We start from the raw sequence: 20,328 nt of genomic DNA, 5'->3' as shown, positions 1-20,328 counted from the left end.
AACATCACTACATAAAAACAGGGTAACATCAACATTTTGTATTTGAATTCAAGCTTAAAGGACAAGTTCACCTTCATGAACATAAGGATTGAGAGAATGCAACAATATTAGTAGAACACATCAGTGAAAGTTTGAGGAAAATTGGACAATCGATGCAAAAGTTATGAATTTTTAAAATTTTTGTGTTGGAACCGCTGGATGAGGAGACTACTACAGCTTGTGAGTCATATGCGTACAACAGTATAAAGAAAATGTAAAAGAAAATTCAACATATTTTCACTTTTTTCGCATAATAAAAGAGCTCTTGACTTGCCTCTTTCTAAAGGCAGGGGGAATAATATTGCCCATAACATTTGTCGGTAACGAGTCAGGGGAATGTGTACTTTTGTGAAATTCTCTTTATATTTTCCTTATATTGTTGTACGCAAGTTATTCATACACTGCAGTAGTCTTCTCATCCAGCGGTTGCTGCACAAAAATTTTAAAAATTCATAACTTTTGAACGGATTGTCTGATTTTCCTCAAACTTTCAATGATGTGTTCTACTAATATTGCTACATTCTCTCCATCCTTATGTTTATAAAGGTGAACTTGTCCTTTAAAAAGACCAAACAAAAAAGACCAGAAAAAAAAGAAGGAAAAAAAAAAAACATACAGTGTAAACATAGTATGACTTTTGCTCTCCCTTTCACAAACAAAAAGGTTTAGCAAAGACATAAATTCTTATACTATTACTAAAATCCAACTTATTTGCAATAAAGACTCTGTGGAGATAAAGCATATCCTGTTCAAAGAACATAATGCAATTTGATATGATATGTCATTTCATTAATTCATGTATGCTACTATAGGCTATTTCATGGCAAAAATATGTTGTTGTTTTTTTAACATGAATTTCTAATTACAACTGATGGATTTGTCAATCAATCACTGGCAGTAAAACAACTCTGCACAAGAATTCCATTCATATTAAGCCGATAATTCTTTTTTTTTAAGTCATAGATAATGGTACAACATATAAATGATTTTCAAATGAAGAAAAGATCTATGGAGCAACTTGTTACTATCTCAAAGAACATTAATGCAATTTTGTAACATTTGTTTACAAGGTCCACTATCAATAAATAATTTATATTTTTTAAATCGAAGGTATAAACAGCCAAAAAACAAAATAATATAACATTTACAATGAAATGTCCTGTGGATGACAAGTTGTGTAGATAGCATCTCTTTTTACATCTTCCTCTGGTAAGACCACCTAACATTAGAATCTCCTCATTGTCCACATTGTGTTAAACAACATCCCATCAGAAAGGCACTATCCATACATGTATTTCTTTTTCTTCTTTTTTTTTTCTTTTCCAGCAGTTTGGAAGATATTGCATTAAACAGAACACAATGAAATCAATATTGCTCAAATGCAATAAGTTTATAAGAATATCAAGAAAACACAAAACAATATCTAAAACATGAAATTAGGCAACTACATATACGTACTATAGTGCGAACAGTGAACGTCGCCAGTGTCGAATCCAAAACTATCAGTGAGAACTCCTTCCACTTTGATGAATTTTGACCTACACAATAGCGGTTTAATACACATGTTTATATCTATTTGGGATAAAGTTAATCTTCAATTTATCTTCTCTTTTTTTTTTCAACTAATGTGAGGACAAAAAAGGCGAGATCATATTCATCTAGTGCTGATATAATTGCCATACATTTGACAAGTATTTCTTTGTTCCTTCCAAACGTAAGAAATCTGCACATTTGACATTTGCATTAATGTTGCAATTTTGCTTCCAATTTTTTTTTTTTTTCCCTCCAGGTCAAGATGCTTCATCTATGGCAGGAAAACTGGAAATCCTTTTTAGCTTTATTGTCAATGGCATCGAATCATGTGATCTACTAGGCTCTCACTCTGCTCGAATGGCTTCCCGCACTTGTAGCACTCATAGGCGAGCTCTGTGGTCGTTTCAACAGTGTGAGTCTTAAGGTGCATGTCGGCCACATCCTTGTCCAGGAACTGCTGCTGGCATACATTGCACTCATAGATCTTCTGGTGCTGCTCGTGGGTGTGCATGTGCCGCTTTCGCATGGTCCGGTCGCGGAAGGCCTTGCCGCAGACTTCGCAGGCAAACGGTTTCTCACCCGTGTGCAGGGTGGCATGGTCCTTGAGGTACGACTTTCTGGTGAAGGATTTCTTGCAGACGTCGCACTCGAAAAGCCTCTGCGCTGTGTGCGTCTTCACGTGCCTGGCGAGGCTCTTCTTGGTGCTGTAGGTCTTCGAGCATGTCTGGCAGGCAAATCGCTCTTTCTCCAGGTCTGATGACTCCTTGCCTTCTTTCAGAAGAGTTTGCCCAGATGCATCTTTTACCATGATGTGTTGCACGGCTATCATGGTTGCCGCCAATGCCTGAGACGCATTCCGTTGGTCCTTCTCGTGCTGTGCCAGATGCTCCGTTAACTTCCTCTGTCCAACTATCTCTTCCCTGCAGACACCGCACTCAAAGACGGTCTTGTTCCAGTGGGTGCGCTGGTGAGCTTTGAGGTTGGTGCGAGTCCAGAACTTCTTTCCGCAGTCCTGGCACTGGTGCTGCTTCTCCCCCGTGTGCATCTTGGTGTGAGAATTGAGTGCACTTTTGTCGCTGAAGGCCTTGTCGCAAAATTTGCAGGCGTACGGTCGTTTACCCGTGTGTATGATGGCATGTCGCCGGAGAGACCCCCGTTCTGCAAACGCCTTGTTGCACACTTTGCACACAAAGGGTTTCTCTCCTGTGTGAATTCTTGTGTGATTAATCAGCCGCTGCTTGCTGGGGAAGGCCTTACCACACGTCTGGCACACAAACGGCTTATCTCCCGTGTGCATTCTCTCATGCGTCTGAATGCTGGACCGGCTTAAGAGCACCTTGCCACAAATCTTGCATGGATAGGATCGCTTTTTATGAGGCGGTGCCGCTGTCACTATACCCATGTGCTTTATCTTCACGTGACGGTTGAGAAAGTTCCTGCGAACAAAACGCTTGTCACAAAGCTCACATGCATACGGCCGGCTGTCGGAGTGCAAACGCTTGTGGAGATTAAGATAGCTGGCATCACGGAAGGACTTCCCGCATATGTCGCAAAGGTGCGGTTTGGCACTGGAATGACTCGATTTGTGTCTCCGCAGAGACGACGGGTCCGTGTAGCATTTGTCACACTTGTCACATTTATAGGGTTTTTCACCAGTGTGAACCCGCATGTGTCTCGAGACAAATGCTTTCTTGGCAAAAGACATGTCACAAAGGGTGCAAGAGAAGGGTTTGCTTTCACTGCTTTTCGTTGAGCCGTCCTCTGCCATGTTCTCCCCTTCTTCCTTGGGTGGAGTTCTGATCAAAGGCTCTGGGTGGTTATCCTTGTGCTCCACCAGTTCCTGGATGGTAGTGAATTCCGCGTTACAAAGACAACACCTCCATGCATCTAGCTTGTTACCCGCAACACGTACCTTATGCACTGTCTTCATGTGCTGCGTGCACGCACCCTTCAGTACAAACGCCCTGTCGCACAGCGGACACTTGTGCGCGCGGACTCCCGAGTGGAGCTGCATATGGGCTTTGCGAGCGCTCTGGTCATGAAACGCCTTTCCGCACTGCTCGCATTTGAACGGTTTCTCACCGGTGTGTATCAACATGTGTCTCCTCAGGGATTTCTTGTCAAAGAATGCCTTGTTGCACTCAGGGCAGACAGGATTAGTCCCGACATGGACGAGCTTATGTTTCTTCAGACTTCCCTTGGTCGCAAAAGCTTTGTCACACGTATCGCACTTGAACTGTCTCTTGTCCATGTGGGCACTGTAATGGCATGTCAGTGAGTTAAAATTGGCGAGAGTCTTGTTGCAAATGGTACAAGTATAGGCCTTTTTCTTTGTCTTCTTCATATCCTTTTCTTCCTTTTCCTCTTCCTCTGTCCCTTCACTCCCCTCTTTTCCATTACCTTGAATACCATCTGCCACGGTTGCTACACTGGATAAATCCATGTGTTCTTTCATGTGCGCAGTGCGGTCTGACAGACGATAAAAACGCTGGTCGCAGAAAACACAGTCATATTTCTCCTTGCACCCACTGCGCCCAAGGTGCCGCAACAGACTGCTAACGTTGAGAAAGCCCCTGCCACAACTTTCGCACCTCACCAGCTTTTCCTCCTTGTGGTCCTGGCCCCCGTGGGTCAATCTGTGGTTGCGCATGACGTAACTGGTTGGAAACATCTTGTGGCACACGTCACACTCAAATTTCTTGCCTTCCACGTGGAGCATCCAATGTTTCTTCAGAGTGGATGCGTCAGAGTAGGACTTGTCGCACTGGTCGCACTTGTAGGGCTTCTCTCCTGTTTCACTTATTCTGTGGCTGATCTTGTGCCGTCTGAGGCTGCTCTTGTCTCTGAACGACTTGTCGCATTTGTCGCACTTGTGGGGACAATTTCCGGTGTGAGTGTTCAGGTGAGTGTCCCGCGTACTCCTCGTCTTGAATCGCTTGGGGCAGAACTGACACTGGAACTTTCGCTTGGCCCGCTTGTGGCTCTTGATGTGCCTCTTGAGCAGCTTGTTAGTCTTGTACAACTTGCCACAATATATGCAGCATCGGTCTGCGTCCTTTTGTACTTTCATCTCAGTCTTCTTGGGGGTGGCACTAACTTTACGGCCGACACCAACTTTGGGACTGTCACCAACTTTGGGGCTGGCCCTAACTTTGGGGCTGGCCCTAACTTTGGGGCTGGCAATGTCTTTAGGGCTGGCCCTAACATTGGGGCTGTCACCAACTTTGGGGCTGGCCCTAACTTTGGGGCTGGCCCTGTCTTTAGGGCTGGCCCTAACATTGGGGCTGTCACCAACTTTGGGGCTGGACCTAACTTTGGGGCTGGCCCTAACTTTGGGGCTGGCACTAACTTTGGGTTTAGCACTAACTTTGGAGCTAGCAGTCTTCTCCTGGGGTACAATACTGTCAGGATCCCAGCCATCCGGCATTTCTGACTTATGTATTTGCACGTGTAGGACGAGGTATTCTTTCCGAGTGAAGGTCGAGCCGCAGATTTTGCAAGCGAACATAGTTGGCTGCCCGGTGTGCATCTGCATGTGGCGCTCGAAGAAATTTTTGTCGTCGAAAGCAGCACCGCACTGCACGCACTTAAGGTAGTCGTGCTTCTTTCGCATGTGCTTGTCCCGCTGCAAATCCTTCTCGAAGCAGCTGTCGCAGTAGCGGCACACGTATGGCTCGTCCTCCCGAGAATGTGTCTTTTTGTGGGCCTCATACTGGCGTTCTTTCGCAAACTCTCTCCAGCAGAACTGACAAACAAGCTTCTCGGGCATCTCTACAGCAGTCCCCGTCGCTTTCTTGGCTGGCGTCTTGGCTGATGTCTTGGTAGGCATATTGGTTGGCAACTTGGGTATCCTGATGGTCAATACCTTACCCTTGCCAAGCTGAGGCTGAGGTGGAGTTTTCAACTTTGTTGCGACTGTAGCTTTCCTCGTAGCTTTCTTCTTTGCTGTATAGCGGGATTACATAAAAAATGAACAGAAATACAATGAGAAATGTTACATATTGTTGAAGAATGTAATAACAGCTATACGCAGATCAACTCAAAGGCCTGTTCGTGAAGTATGATTAGCATAGTCATTCGATTTGCCACACTTGTCTTTCTTTTTTTTTTCTCTCTCTCTCCCTCTCTTAAAGTTTTATATTTCAAAAGTCAAAGGATTCCCGATCATTTTTTTTTCCAAGGGGGGGGGGGGGGGGGGGGGGGGTATCAATTAGTGTGCATTTTTAATGAAAGTTTGATTAAATATCTCATGAATTCAGAGATGGACACAATGTCAAATATTTTAAGTTAATGAAAGTATGAAAACAAAAAGTTTCGGATATCCGAGCATATTCATTTTTATAATCGGTCATATCATCGGCAATCACGCATTGAAAGCAGATGTGCTCTTGCTGACTTGCGAAAGTCTCCTATTGAGCTGTAACGCCTGAAGGGACCAACATGTTTCTTCTTTATTGTTTGTTCACCTCTTCACAAAAATATTAAAAGTATTTATACCCTTCACATCAAATCATAATAATCTGGTCATCTGGAAAAGATGTTTTCCTCCGTTGTGGTTGCTGAATCCTACACAAAATAGAATAGTTATACTGTAACAAGGAAAGTGCCATAATGTGTCTCCCCCATTCGCGTACAAGAAATTGTACGCGAATATGGGATATAACACATAAAAAAAGAGATATAACAGATAAAAAGAGATATAAAAGGGTAAAAATTTTTGGCAAAAAAGAAATGTGCCATAAAAACTTAACATTGGGCCCTTAAAGTATGTTGACCCCTGCCGGTGACCTTTGACCTTGTGGTGACCTTCCACTCCCCAAGGGACATCTAGTGTACCATCTTAGTTTGGTCACAAACGGACCTATCGATCAAAAGTTATGACCCATAATAGAAACGCGCCATAAAAACTTAACATTGGGCTCTAAAAGTTTGTTGACCCATGCTCGTGACCATTTACCTTGTGGTGACCATCCACTCCCCAAGGGACATCTACCATCCAAATTTAGTCACAAATGGAGTTATGGATCAAAACTTATGACCCACAATAGAAACACGCCATAAAAACTTAACATTGAGCTCTAAATGTTTGTTGACTCCTGCTTGTGACCTTTGACCTTGTGGTGACCATCCACTCCCCAAGGGACATTTACCCTCCCAGTTTCGTCACAAACGGACTTATGGATAAAAAATTATGACCCATAATGGAAGCGCGCCATAAAAACTTAACATTGGGCTCTAAAAGTTCGTTGACCCATGCTTGTGACCATTGACCTTGTGGTGACCATCCATTCCCCAAGGGACATTTACCATCCAAGTTTAGTCACAAATGGAGTTATGGATCAAAAGTTATGGACCATAATAGAAATGCGCATAAAAACTGTACATAGGGCTTTAAAAGCTTGTTGACCCCTGCTTGTGACCATTGCCCTTGTGGTGATCATCCAATCCCCAAGGGACATCTACCATCCAAGATTAGTCACAAACGGACCCATGGATCAAAAGTTATGACCCATAATAGAAACGTGCCATAAAAACTTAACAGTGGGCTCTAAGTTTGATGACCCATGCTTGTGACCATTGACCTTGTGGTGACCACCCACTTCGCAAGGGACATCTACCATCCAAGTTTGGTCACAAATGGAGTTATGGATCAAAAGTTATGACCCATAATAGAAACGCACCATGAAAACTTAACATTGGGCCCTAAAGTTCATTGACCCCTGCTTGTGACCTTTGACCTTGAGGTGACCTTCATATCTGGTAAAATGTGAAACTTTGTATGACCCCTCTTCCCTCAAAGTTTGATTGTAATTGAAGCCCAGAGTAAAGAGTTATTGAAGTTTTTGTAGCATTACGGACAGATGACGGACGGACGCCGCAGGCAATCCCTTTAGTCTCCCCTCACCTCCGGTGGGCTCGACAAAAAACAGAAATCTTCGCGAGCATGAAATGTGATCATATTTGGATAAGACTTCGCGAAAGTGATATGCATATGAAAGGTTTAGTCTATGCAGTGCATTTGATACTACATAGCTCGGTAATGGTTCACATTTTAGTATATTTTTTTTTCTTCTTCTTCATTTTTAATCACATAGGCATACCCCGCTTTTCTTATTTGGCACCATTACATCATCTGGTCTTATCTTCTATCCTTTCTTTGTTTCTTTTTCACAAACACTGATTACTCGGGACTTACAGCTAAACAAGCTAGCCTTCATGTAGGTCCTGTCATACTTCCCTTTGATCAACCCCATTTCGATTTCGATTTTGACCAGTTATCATTACATGTACATGTGTAATCACTGTGTTATCAACATGTACATTGTTTGTTTTCTGCACATTGTTTACAAGGTAAGAGAACTTGCATGCATTGAATTGATTTTGCCAAAGTTTCCTGTCAGGGGAAGGGCTGGGGTAATTGTCCAGGGGTTATTTCTCCTAAAACCATTCAAACATCATTTTCTTTTCTTTTTCTTACCAAGATCTGCTTTTTGTTTCCACTTCTCCTTCAGGGCCTTGACCTTGACCTTTCTGGGGATCACTGCCCTGGTCTGAGGCAACGGTTTCTTCTCCTTCAATCTCCTACTTTTCGTGACTGGCGCAACCATTGGGTCATACGTCTTCTCCTCAGCCTTTTTCCCTAAAATAGAAATAAACAGCAAAATTAAGTTTAGGGAATGATGTTCTTATGAAGACATGATGTGCTCACTCATACACACAAACACACACACACACCCACACACATGTACACAGTGTATATACACTGTAAGTAACAAAACACATGACATATGTATCTAATGTGTTGTTAAAAGGCATTATTTTCCATGAAATTTGCTGATGAAACAAAAACCCAACTTTAGTGCTTCAATATAGTTCTAGAAAGTGAGTTAGGGGTAGAAACAACCAATGTAAACATTTGAATCAGTACAATTAATGATTTACGTAAGTATTATCAAAATACATACTGTATGTACAAAATGCAAACAATAGTTACAAATATAACAGTTCATGTTTCTAGACTAAACAGTCTAATAAATCTATAGTTTTGGTTTATGGAGAAAATGATTATATGAAGAGTTTGTTTGCAAAAACCGATAAGTCCATATTTGCCAAATGGAGATATTTGCGATTAAAGGTCAAGAAAAACAAAGAGAATAAGAAAATTTTTGCTTCTTTTGACCATAACTTCAAAAATGTACCTTTACATGTAGTGGCCAGTATATCATTTTAAAGGTATTATTTTGTACTTTATGACAGAGACCGTACTTCAAAATCTTCAAAAATGGACTTATCGTTTTTTTCGAACAAACCCGTCATATCTTCTTATATTTTAGGCTTCACTGCAAATTTTACAATACGCATAAACTGTGAGATCTTGAATATTTTTTGTAAACTACTGCACCCAATGGTAAACAGAACTTGCAACATGCTGGACACACACACACACATACACAAGAGTTACAAAAACAGTATGTTGCATAATGATGACATTTTTATCATTGGCCCAAGTAGCAACCTCTCACTAATGTGTAAAGCACACTCACTAATGTGTAAAGCACATGTTGTACATACATGTACGTGTACACAGTTTATAAAATACATGCCTTTACAAGACTAAACATTTGAACACATGCATGCATCCTATATATCTGGGAAAACTCACTATAAACTCTTGTAAATTACAATTCTCCTTTTATTACACACACAAACACACTCACACATGCGTCTATTGTGGAAATCGAGGAGATGTTCTACCCAGGAAATTTTGACCCGTGTGTCAGTAGGACTATCGTCAACTGAGGACTCATTTGCATATTTCCCATCCAACCGAGGACTTATTACAATAATGCTAATCAAGGACCTACAATTGTACAAACATGTACCATACCCCTACATGCAAAAGCATGCAACAGCAGACCATCTGGAATTGTCTGCATACCAAGGATGTCCTCAGATCTCTGTGTTTCCTCGGCTCAAATGTAAATTTCATATGTGTGTCCTCGTTTTACACCGTATGGGTAAGTGCACACACACACACGCATGGAAGCTACGCTAATAGAACACTGCTGAGGTAAGAATGAACAAGAAAGCGAACCTTTTTCACTGCTGGGCTGACTTCCTGGTTCTATGTCATCATCTAGGAGGGTCATTGCACTCTCTAAAGGGCCCCCACTCCAATCTGAGCTTGAAGCTTCTGATGGGCTGGGAGGGGGTACCTCACTCACAGCCGGGAAGACAGCTATAGGCGTGGCTTCACCATCGCCTCCCGTGGGAGCTTCGCTGATTCCATCAATCGGAGGACACACATCAGCAGGTAATGGGCTGGCAGCTGAGGGTGGTGCGGTGGTAGCAGGATCTGTTGGAGTTGGAGACCCAGGCTCCTGGCTGCCTGCATCCTCATCGGCTGCTGTTAGGGCTTGAGGTAGAGGCTCCTGGCTGCCTGCATCCTCGTCCACTTCTGTTGGGGCTGGAGGACCAAACTCCTGGCTACCTACATCCTCACCGACTGCTGTTTGGGCTGAAGGCCCAAGTTCCTGGCTGCCTGTTTCTTCTTTGACCGCTGTTGGGGCTGAAGGCCCAGGATCCTGGCTACCTGCATCCTCATCAGCTGTTGTTAGGGCTTGAGGTAGAGGCTCCTGGCTGCCAGCATTCTCACCCACTTCTGTTGGGGCTTGAGGACCAAACTCCTGGCTACCTACATCCTCATCGGCTGCTGTTTGGGCTGGAGACTCAGGATCCTGGCTACCTACATCCTCATCGGCTGCTGTTAGGGCTTGAGGGAGAGGATCTTGGCTTCCTGCATCCTCATCCATTGCTGTTTGGGCTGGGGGCCCAGGTTCCTGGCTGCCTGCATTTTCATCAGCTGCATGCAGGATCATGGCGATACCTGAAAGAAATGCCAGAAAAGAGCACACATGATTACCATATTTTTGTCATTACCATCATCATTAAAGGTCCTGTCCACCTTTGGGAGAAGTGATTAAAAAAAAAATGTTCGAGATATCACTTTTGACTCATATGTGTAGGTTACTAGTATCACAAAACATCCTACCATAGAGTTTTTGCAACAAAGCTTGAAATATATGGAGATATCAGTATTTTTCTCAATAAACCATAACTGTACGTAGACGATTTAATCTGGAAACATTTTTACCATAACTATTGTTTACATTTTGTGTATTTAACAATATTTTACATCTATCATATGGATTCAAATTTGTACAATGGTTGTTTGCTCTACCCAACTCACATTTTATAATTAATTCAAAGCACTAATGCTGAGTTGTTTTTTCTCATCTTCAAAAGGTAAATTATGCCTTTGACCCGTTGAAGACGAGTCTCGGGTATACTCAAGCAGGTGTCTATGGAAAATGCGTGTTGTAGCAAAATCAGTCTTGGCCTGTCACAATGATATTACGATCACTTATTTATTGCAAATATCAGCCATATTATGACCAATTTTCATCAAATAAACTCAACAATTATATGCTCTTTCATATTTCATAAGAGATTTCTCATTATCTCACGAACACACACACACACACACACGAAAGTTGGAAACTTGCAGCCCCATCTAAACCAAAACTGTGTCATTCCTTTTGGCCTTTTTTATGGTGTCACTGACCAAACAAAGACACAGACACACACAAACACATTAAAAAAAAAAGAGCTTTCGAGTATAAAATAAGCCTACCTAGTCCAATTTCACCCTTTTCCTCGACCACCTCAGAAGAGTCCATCACCTTAGGCACCTCAGTGGGTCTCTCCTCCTCCTCAACAGCTGCTGCAGAGTGCAGCATCATCGCTTCCAGGATGTTCTCCACTGTTCCCGTGGTAACCTGCATTGCAGCCTCATCTCCTGTGGGGACAAGGAGAGACATAGATAGCTAGAGAAATGTGCATAGCTACGGCACAGGTGCCCACAGGGTCTTCACAGATGGGGCGAAGATATTTTTGATGTGTAACGTCATCATATTTTTTCAATTCAATTCATTTATTTTCATACTTCTCATTTATAAACATTACAACAGAAATAATAATACAAGTTCTTTTACCTCGTAAAAAATGTGCAGAAAACAAATAATATACATAGTCATTGGTGATAACACAGTAATTACAAGTAATGATAACTGGTCAAAATAGAAATCGAAATGGGGTTGACCAAAGAGAAGAATGATGGGACCTAGTATATGAAAGCTAGCTTATTTGGCTGTAAGCCCCGAGTAATCACTGTTTGTGAAAAAGAACGGAGAACGGTCCAGTGTCCTAATTTCCATCATTTTTGCTAAAATCATCACTTTATCACCACAATTGATTAGTAAAGGATAACACATCCCATGTTTATCAGCTGCACACTCAGGCCAACCTAATAAGATAGATTTGCAACTTGAGTGTACAATGCTAAAAGTACTTTGAAGGAAGCATCCTCCTCTATAAAGGTATGCACTGTCTTCCCCCCCCCCCCCCCCCCTTACTTTTGTGCAGATGTGATGCATTTCACCAGTGCCACTAGGGTCTTTCTCCGATAGTGTGTTTAGTTACTGTATAATAATCATGGCACAAATAGATACAGTGTACACAGTTTTCTATCAATTCATGTAACTATTAGGTAATTATGCCAAGTAGTAACCAGTGTCCATGACAACTAGTTGCTTCCACAGTAACTGCAATGTTTGAAAGATACAACTTTACAGGAAATACTATCATGGAATAATTCAACATACAAATAGGCAGCCAATACATCGCAACAGGCTATCATCTGGAGTCCAGCTGTTTTTGTTTTATTTTGTTTTTTACTTCTTTGTGTGTGTGTGTGGATATAGGTGTATTTGTGAGAAAAGTTGTACCATAGAAGAAGAAGCACTCTACAGTAAATCCAAAGGACGACACAGGCAGTACCGGGCCCTGTTTCATAAAGCTGTTTGTAAAGTTACAAACAACTTACGAGCGACTGGTGATCAGTTCGATGTGCTATACTTATCAGAATGTCCATAATTCAGCGCAAGAACTGATCACCAGTCGCTTGTAAGTTGTTCGTAACTTTACGAACAGCTGCTTTATGAAACACCCCCCGGTACTGTATAAGTGGACATTTTCGCGCGACTAATTTTTCACGCTTGGCCGGGTAAGAAGACATCAGGCACAGGAACATATGGCAAGCAAAAATATTTGCGTGCTTTTATTTACGCGCCAGTTTGTGGATGCACGAAATGCGTGAAAATGTCCACTTTTACAGTATGTGATCAATGCAGTACCTATTACTATCTCCCGAGAACTCACCTGAAATCTGTAGCTGCCTTGGAGCCATGTCGCCAGCCATGCTTACTGCTGGTATCCCAGGAAGATTTCCTACACAACCATAATAAAAAATAAAATTCAAATCATGACAATGATGACAGGGATGATGACAAATCAGCAATTATGTGCAAGGATGCCAGCCTTGCAAAGAGCGCTGCAGTATTCTGAAGGATAAAAAGACATATATTTTGGTGGCAAAACAGTATTAGCACATTTCTGGCAATATCACATTTTATAATTATGTTTTATAATACAATATGGAAAAGCAATACTTTCCATAAAACCTGCAGTAATTTTGTGATTAAAAATACTGAAGAAAATTAAAAGTTATGAAATGTTATGACAGCTCTTGTTTCAATATCCACATCAGCAATTCTACTAGAACTTGTGATATAAGCATAGAAATCATTCTTACACAAAACTGCCACTATACACCATATTTGCAATTAGCTTTTATCCACTGGCACCACTGCTATTGCAACACAAATCCAACAGAACATCTACAAGTGTATGGGCACCTCATTGTGTTTGTTTGTTTAGTTTGCTTTTTAACAAGGCCAGGTTGATAACAATGACAATTATCTTGGAATCAGTTTTCTCATGAGAGGTCTTATCAGAGTATTACACAAGCAAGGAAATAACCAAAGTGTTGGCTCCCTCGAAGTATCATATTTGTTACATATAAAAATGTAATTATCACGAGACCACTTTAAAAGAAGGTTTTCACTGATGTATCATAATCACCACTTCTACTTTCAGTAGGACTATACTCATAATCATTAAAACTTATTAAGTCATAATAATCCTTCTAATGTAACAATACTTCTGTGATTATGTACATATGTCTGTATATTTTTACATTTTTGTTTCATTAATGGCTAACTAGTAGGCTCCCTATTTTTTTTCTCTCTCTCTTTTTCTCACTCTTTTGCTCTTACAATGTAGGTACCTTCCAATACAGTTGAAATTTGAGGGCCTACATGTACACATTTGAAAGTTCTTCCTACATTTATGTGTTTTTTTTCTCTCTTTTACATAAACAGTTTTTTTTTTCTTCTCAAGTGGTAAGTTCCAACAAAAATGATGTCAATCACCAATCTTTACAACTGTGATTGCGATCCCTTCTTCCTTTACAGGTCAGAATGCCATTGTACAAACTTGACATGGCAGAAAACGACAGAGATAGAATGATTTACCAGTCTGATCCACAATCTGGATAATGTCTCCATCAGCCCCCGTCAAGACTTGGATCCTACCCTCTGGATGCTCTACCAGCTGCAGCTGTATCTCCCCGGCTCCCCCCGTCTCCATGGCAACGCCACTCTCTATGACTTCTTGGAAGGCAAAGGTGCCATGGGGAATGACTGAAGAAATGAGCAATAAGTGAGAATGTAAAAAACCTACCACTCTATAAACAGACAAACAAATACATGTGAACATGGAGCTCTGCCAATACCACATAACACTTGAGCAATATATGATGCAACTTCAAGGGTAATCCCTGTACATCATCATTTGATGAATAATAAGTTAGTCTGAAAACTTCTGCTGACCAAGATGAAGCCTATAGACAAACAAACACCCATGAAGAAAAGCTCATTATGAAGGAGAGAGAAAAAACCCATTTTGGTCACAAAATGGTGAATTGGCTAGGTTTAGGCAAATCAAGTTTTAAGAATATTAAAACACAACAACCTACATACAATATTTTCATCTAAATAGCATTCTTCTCATTTTGAACAATGAAACAAATTCTACACACAGCTATGGTATGAGGCATACATCGGTACTAGTACAATTTCTTATCAAACAAAAATAAAAGGCTAAAATTACCTGTTTCAACAATCACTTCTTCTTCAACCACTTCCATGTTGCTGACCAGTCCATTCCCAATGTCTGCCATGTGGACTCCCCAGCACTGAGCACAGCTGTCTTCTGCTTTTCAGCACACATGTGTAGGAATGAAATGAAAAAAGGAGTATTACCCCATAAATCAGTTTCAACTTTGACATTTGAACAAGCTTGAGACCATGATTGCAAAATATTTTCTTTCTTCTTCAGCAGCTATATCGTTGTACTTATTGCTGTTGTTGACTACTTCAGAACTGATACTGCATGGGCCTAGTATGTTATTCATTCTCAATTACAATCGTCATCATTGTCATCTTCAATGATATATGAAGAGTTTGTTTGCAAAAACCGATAAGTCCATATTTGCCAAATGGAGATATTTGTGATTAAAGGTCAAGAAAAATATAGAGAATAATAAGAAAATCTTTGCTTCTTTTGACCATAACTTCAAAAATTTACCTTTATATGAAAGTGACCAATATACCATTTAAAAGGTATTATTTTGTACTTTATGACAGAGGTCGTACTTCAAAATCTTTAAAAATGTCTGCCACAAATTTGGTTTAGAAAAACAACAAAAACAAAAGGTCGAAAAACAAAGAAATACATAAAAAATTCATAAAACAATAAAATAAATAAGAAATTAATTTTGATACCAAATTTTTTTTCAAGTACATTTGCTAAGAATGCCACAAAGAATAATTAGACCACAAATGAGCACTTTTGGAGTTTTATTTACTGATTTAGATCAAAGAGTCTGATTTCTCACATAAATTAGCATAATTAATCAAAATAAAATAAAAGAAGACTATTTTGGAAAATTCAAATATACAATCTTGTAGATTACATCGCACACTACCATTGTGCAAATTTCTGCGGCGATCGCGCGATCTACGGCCGAGATTTTAAGGGGCCGGGGGGCCCTTTAGGCCCCCCAGTCTTTCGAGCTACCAAAATAGCCCAGTCTTTTTAGGGTTAACGTACCGGTAGGCCTACATAGTATCATTACAACAAATTCTGGGGGAAAAAAAAGTTGATTCCCATATGATTCATTATACCTACTTTCCCCTATTTCTCCAGATTTCAGATGGCAGTTTTGTTTTTTGTTTTTTTTTTCTTTTTGATGAATAGCACCCTCTGCTACTTGGAATACCGTACTACAATGTAGACCCTAACTCACTGACATGGGCAAAGATCCATGTAGCATTTGGGGAATATGAAATGAATTGTGGCACTTGGAGAATAAAAAACAAACAAACAATAAAACGCATCACTCTGGAAATAAAAAAAAGATATTGTCCAAAAATTTCAGGTATTCCTCTTTTTAAACTAAATTTTGCATAATTGTGAGTAATTTCATCAATGTTAGTGTGTATAGTCCCATTATATTGTTTTTTCTGTGGTGCCATGCAAAAAAAAAAAAGCATATTTGGACATTATTTCTGGCTGTAAAATGTAAAAATGATGAGCAATGTTATACATGTACTGTAGATTCAGCGAATACTTACGTGTACATTTACCTCTAATTTAAATGTTGGGGTTTTGGGGGGAGTTCTTACAGTAAGCCTATAGTTGCAATCTGGCACCTGAAGTGTCTCACCCAAACACACAGTGTGTAGTGGCATTGAAACATGCAGAAGACAGAGAAAAAGGTTACCGGTAATGAAATACAAAGTGTGCAAAAGTCCTGGCCTACATTGTAGCTGTCTCAGGCAGTGAAAAAAAATGTCCAAGAAGGGGGGTGGGGGGTAGGGCGGGGTTTTCAGACCCTTCCCGCTCTAGTTACAGGACATGCAGTAAGTTCACTCTAGCTCTCATCTCTGAATTCAATATACCCGGTACAAAAGTGAAAGCCATGCACACATGACATCCCAAGATCTGGATTGCTCTCTTGTCAAGAGCTAGAATAAAAATTCATATCATCAGGAAATAGCTGGACGTAACATCAACAATCCATTGCAGGGCAATTTTTATGACATAATTGATCATACAGATCAAGTGCAAAGGGCCTATCAAACGACACCATGGTGTCCCTATTCATGTACCCCAGTCTAACTGATGTTTTGCCCATCACGAGATGAAAAACATATATATCATAAATTCCTGTTGGACTTAACTTTCAATTCTAAGGTGCATGGTGTAAGACCTAACACTGGTAACAGGCTATATGTTCAAGAACATTTTCAGCGAATTTCATTAATCAACGGCCACAGGAGCAGAAAAGTTTTGACCACCCTGATTTTTGCTTTTGGTGATATTTTTGATTTTTTTTTTTCTTCAATTATTTGGACCTCCTGTAGATTTTACATTTTTATTATTTTTTTTTTTTTCAAATCAGGTGGACCACTTTCTGGACACTGTCAATTCGATGGTCCATCCATCCTGTGATTAAATAAGAAGAAAAAAAGGTCAAGCAAGTATGCAAACATGCATGCAGATTGAACTCCCACCAAGTGCTGACCATGACAACCCAACCACGCAGAAAACAATTCTTTGCGGGTTTGTCCCTATTCACCTCGGGATCCCTGTCCCTGTTCATCTCGTTTTATTGTAGACCCTAGATACAAAAAATAAATAAATAAAAATGTAATCTGTACTGCCATGTGATTTATTGTTAGGTTTAAACTGGTACGCCTTTAATGTTTTAGTTACTTTTACCACAATATTTTTCTTAAGAAGTTATCAAAACTGGTGTATATAAGCCCTAAAACATGACTTAAAATACCGAGTTCTCACTTCCATGAAAGATCAACTGCCATCACATCGCGTTCTATAGTACGTACAGTAGGCCCTAACCAGTTAGACTGGATTATGGCGGGTATAATACATATATGCATGGTATGCCTAGCAGTTAATATTTTTGGAAAACAGGTTTTGCCAGGATTTTGGACTCACGGTAGACCACTGTCTAACGTTACAAGTGTAAGTGTATTTATTTTCTATACGTTTTTTTTTTTTTTTTCATGCACATTTGTTTATAATATGACATGGGGTGGATCTAATTGTAATAAGACTGTAACTGAGAATACCAGATTGAACAATTTAGTGCTACCGTTTTCATTTAATTGCCTGGAAAACTTACAAAAGAGGTCAGATAAGCTCTGTTGTTAGATGGACGTTGAATTGAATCACAACTGTCACCTCTGACTACTGAGTACTCTGATCGTAAAGTATGCTAACTGTTGATTATATTTTTGTTATAAAAGATGTGTATTGTTTGTTGAGGGAGGTCTTGTACAAGTACCAGAACTTTTACAAAACATGTACAGTGCTGTACTAAGAAAATTTGTTGTATTAACACGTTATTTGTCGTTAGTTTGTAGGGTTGGGGGTACCACGTATCGACACCCTAAGGATCTGTAGCTTGTTTATTCTAAAAATATAATACAAATCCGCCTAATTCTTACCTCAAATATGCCATAAATACTGCAGTTTTGAATGTCGTGACCGTCTCGTTGATTATGAATCTCCGTTTTAAAATAGCGCAATTCTAGTGCGTGCGTTCCGTTTTCTTCGCGCAGCTAAAAAGGGAACCTTGCGATCGACACCCCCTCTCCTCCATAGGTATACACGTGAATTTCACAGCATAGGTAATACACGTGAATTTCACAGGCCATAGGTAATACACGTGAATTTCACAGCCATGCGTCGTTACTGATCGGATGTGTAATTTTTAGCTTGGTTTGTTTGAGTTTGATTTTCGTTTCTTCGTTTTTATTGTTTTTATAGCTAATGACACTTAATCCCGCGCGTACTTTTTCGTTCTATACGCAAACAGCCATGATACGCAGGGTGTCGATGGGAAGGTGCCCTGTCGATAGGTGGTGCCCCATACATACCCCCAAGATAAGAGGGCCCTACCACAAAAAGATCACTGGTTGCCCATAAACCATGTAAACAGAGTGTCCTAAGCAAGGTATTGGAAAACACGGCCCAACGTTTACATGATACATCTTAGACTTAATAGTGGCCACCGATACTGAACAAAATTAATTTTCGCGGATTCCCGCTGCTTTAACCGCTACGCTACGTCGTCGAATCACGTCCGCCGAGTCTAAACGGTACGGAATCTTCGTGGTCATCGTCCCCGAAAAGCTCGGCCATGTCATGGCTTTCGAGGTGGTACCCAATCCCACCCCGTAGACACACACACTCACAGCTCGGCCGGTACCACGAGCCGACCCCACGGCCCGCAAAGTCTCGTCATGTGAACAATACGCATCCACATACACGGTCGCGTGGCGTGGGTGCTTACTTTCCTACGCAAAGCGCATTATGTACAACAGTAGTGTACGTTTGCTAAGCATATCGACCACGGAAATGTTAAAATCTACTGTGATCTGTCACGAGTCTCGTTGATAAAATCATCCCTTACTTACCTAGAAATCCAGTCCACAATGATACCTCTGAAACTATGACGGCTGCCTGCTACAACAGCAAAATTACACGAATATCTCCGCCTTCCTCCTTTGGCTAGAGTTCCACTGCGGAGCGATATTCATGAAAGAGAGGGTCGAAGTGTTGCATGTTTGCCGTAGGACGATGGTGGCGTAAATAAGTGTTACCTCCTTGATGCTGAGGAAGGTCGATCGGGGTTGGTTATTCGTAGTCTGGTCTGTGTGCAAAAGTAACTAAAAAAAGGTTGAAAACGGATTTAAAAGAAACTTGCAGACGAAATGAACAGCTGGTTCAATTTTGGTTTTGCTCTGATGGCACATAAGGTCAATGAACTTGGAATGGAGTCACTTTCGTCTGCGTGTACTACCGGTTTAATACGCTCACTAAAGTGCGCGCAGCGCGCTCCATTGCTAGCTCTGCTCACCCGGTTATGACGTAACAAAAGGCTTCTGTATTGGGAAATTAATTGTTACATATCACTGTTCTATGAATTGAATGAGAGAGAGTCTCTTAAAAGCGCTCATTCTACCTTAAAAGATACTCATGGCGCAGCAGAAACTTTAAAAACAAAATCTCCTCCATTGATCATTTCATATGGGCAATATGGTGTAGAAATATATAAGCTTGACTAACAATGAGTAAACATAAATTTGTATAAAAATTATAGGCCTATATACACGGTATATTTCTTATTGATAAGCTGTAAATCAGTTTCTTTTTCTTTCTGTTGGTTGAAATTGAAAATGAAATGGTTTATTGATATCAACATCGTCGCAGCCAAAGGCCAAATTATGACGTTTTACAGCAAATGATAAAAAAGAATAATAGCTCAAAAGAGGATATACATATGTACAAAAAGATGAACTATACACATAAATATCCATAATAAACTCTAATGAAATGAACGACTTATGCCCTATTCTATGAAATATAACATAATATTATTACAAAAAGGGAATCGTGAGATTATTCTATATTGCACAATCATGATAGGCCCTATACATTTCGGATTGAAGAAAAAGCTAAAACTAATAAATAAAGATAATATCCATTTTTTTTTTCATCTCGCCTCCCAAATTCTCTCTCCCTTGCGCTCTCCCTCTCTCTTTCTGTTTATTTATCTTCCTCTCTCCCTCCCTAATCTTCTTTCATAGGTATGTTTCACAGTATCTGTATCTCTCCCTAACCATTCTTTCATAGGTAATGTTT

General features: G+C 40.4%; 1 protein-coding gene across 1 annotated transcript; it reads right to left on the bottom strand.

Annotated features, from left to right (window-relative positions):
- Positions 1-1,804: 1,804 nt before the first annotated feature.
- LOC139713340 (uncharacterized) lies at positions 1,805-14,926 on the bottom strand. The gene is made up of 7 exons (XM_071625085.1): positions 14,704-14,926; positions 14,067-14,234; positions 12,853-12,921; positions 11,267-11,431; positions 9,668-10,459; positions 8,051-8,212; positions 1,805-5,517 (listed from the first exon to the last, which is right to left on the bottom strand). The coding sequence occupies exons 1-7, from the start codon at positions 14,771-14,773 to the stop codon at positions 1,883-1,885; spliced, it is 5,061 nt and encodes a 1,686-aa protein (XP_071481186.1). The 5' UTR covers positions 14,774-14,926; the 3' UTR covers positions 1,805-1,882.
- Between the last annotated feature and the right edge of the window lie 5,402 nt (positions 14,927-20,328).

This window comes from Diadema antillarum, unplaced genomic scaffold (genome assembly GCF_040938485.1).
Source record: "Diadema antillarum isolate AM-2024a unplaced genomic scaffold, OU_Dant_1.0 seq00001949_RagTag, whole genome shotgun sequence".
NCBI classification, from domain to species: Eukaryota; Metazoa; Echinodermata; class Echinoidea; order Diadematoida; family Diadematidae; genus Diadema; species Diadema antillarum.
The sequence above is the reverse complement of the archived record's forward strand: the minus strand, read 5'-3'. Positions and strand labels throughout refer to the sequence as shown.

What these genes read in the sequence shown, in the direction of transcription:
- LOC139713340 (XM_071625085.1), bottom strand. Translation starts at nt 14,773, where the DNA reads ATGGCAGACATTGGGAATGGACTGGTCAGCAACATGGAAGTGGTTGAA. An exon ending in AGAAGTGATTGTTGAAACAG is followed by an intron (nt 14,235 to 14,703) that starts GTAATTTTAGCC and finishes TCATTTCTTCAG; the next exon opens with TCATTCCCCATGGCACCTTT. An exon ending in AAAGGGTGAAATTGGACTAG is followed by an intron (nt 10,460 to 11,266) that starts GTAGGCTTATTT and finishes CATTTCTTTCAG; the next exon opens with GTATCGCCATGATCCTGCAT.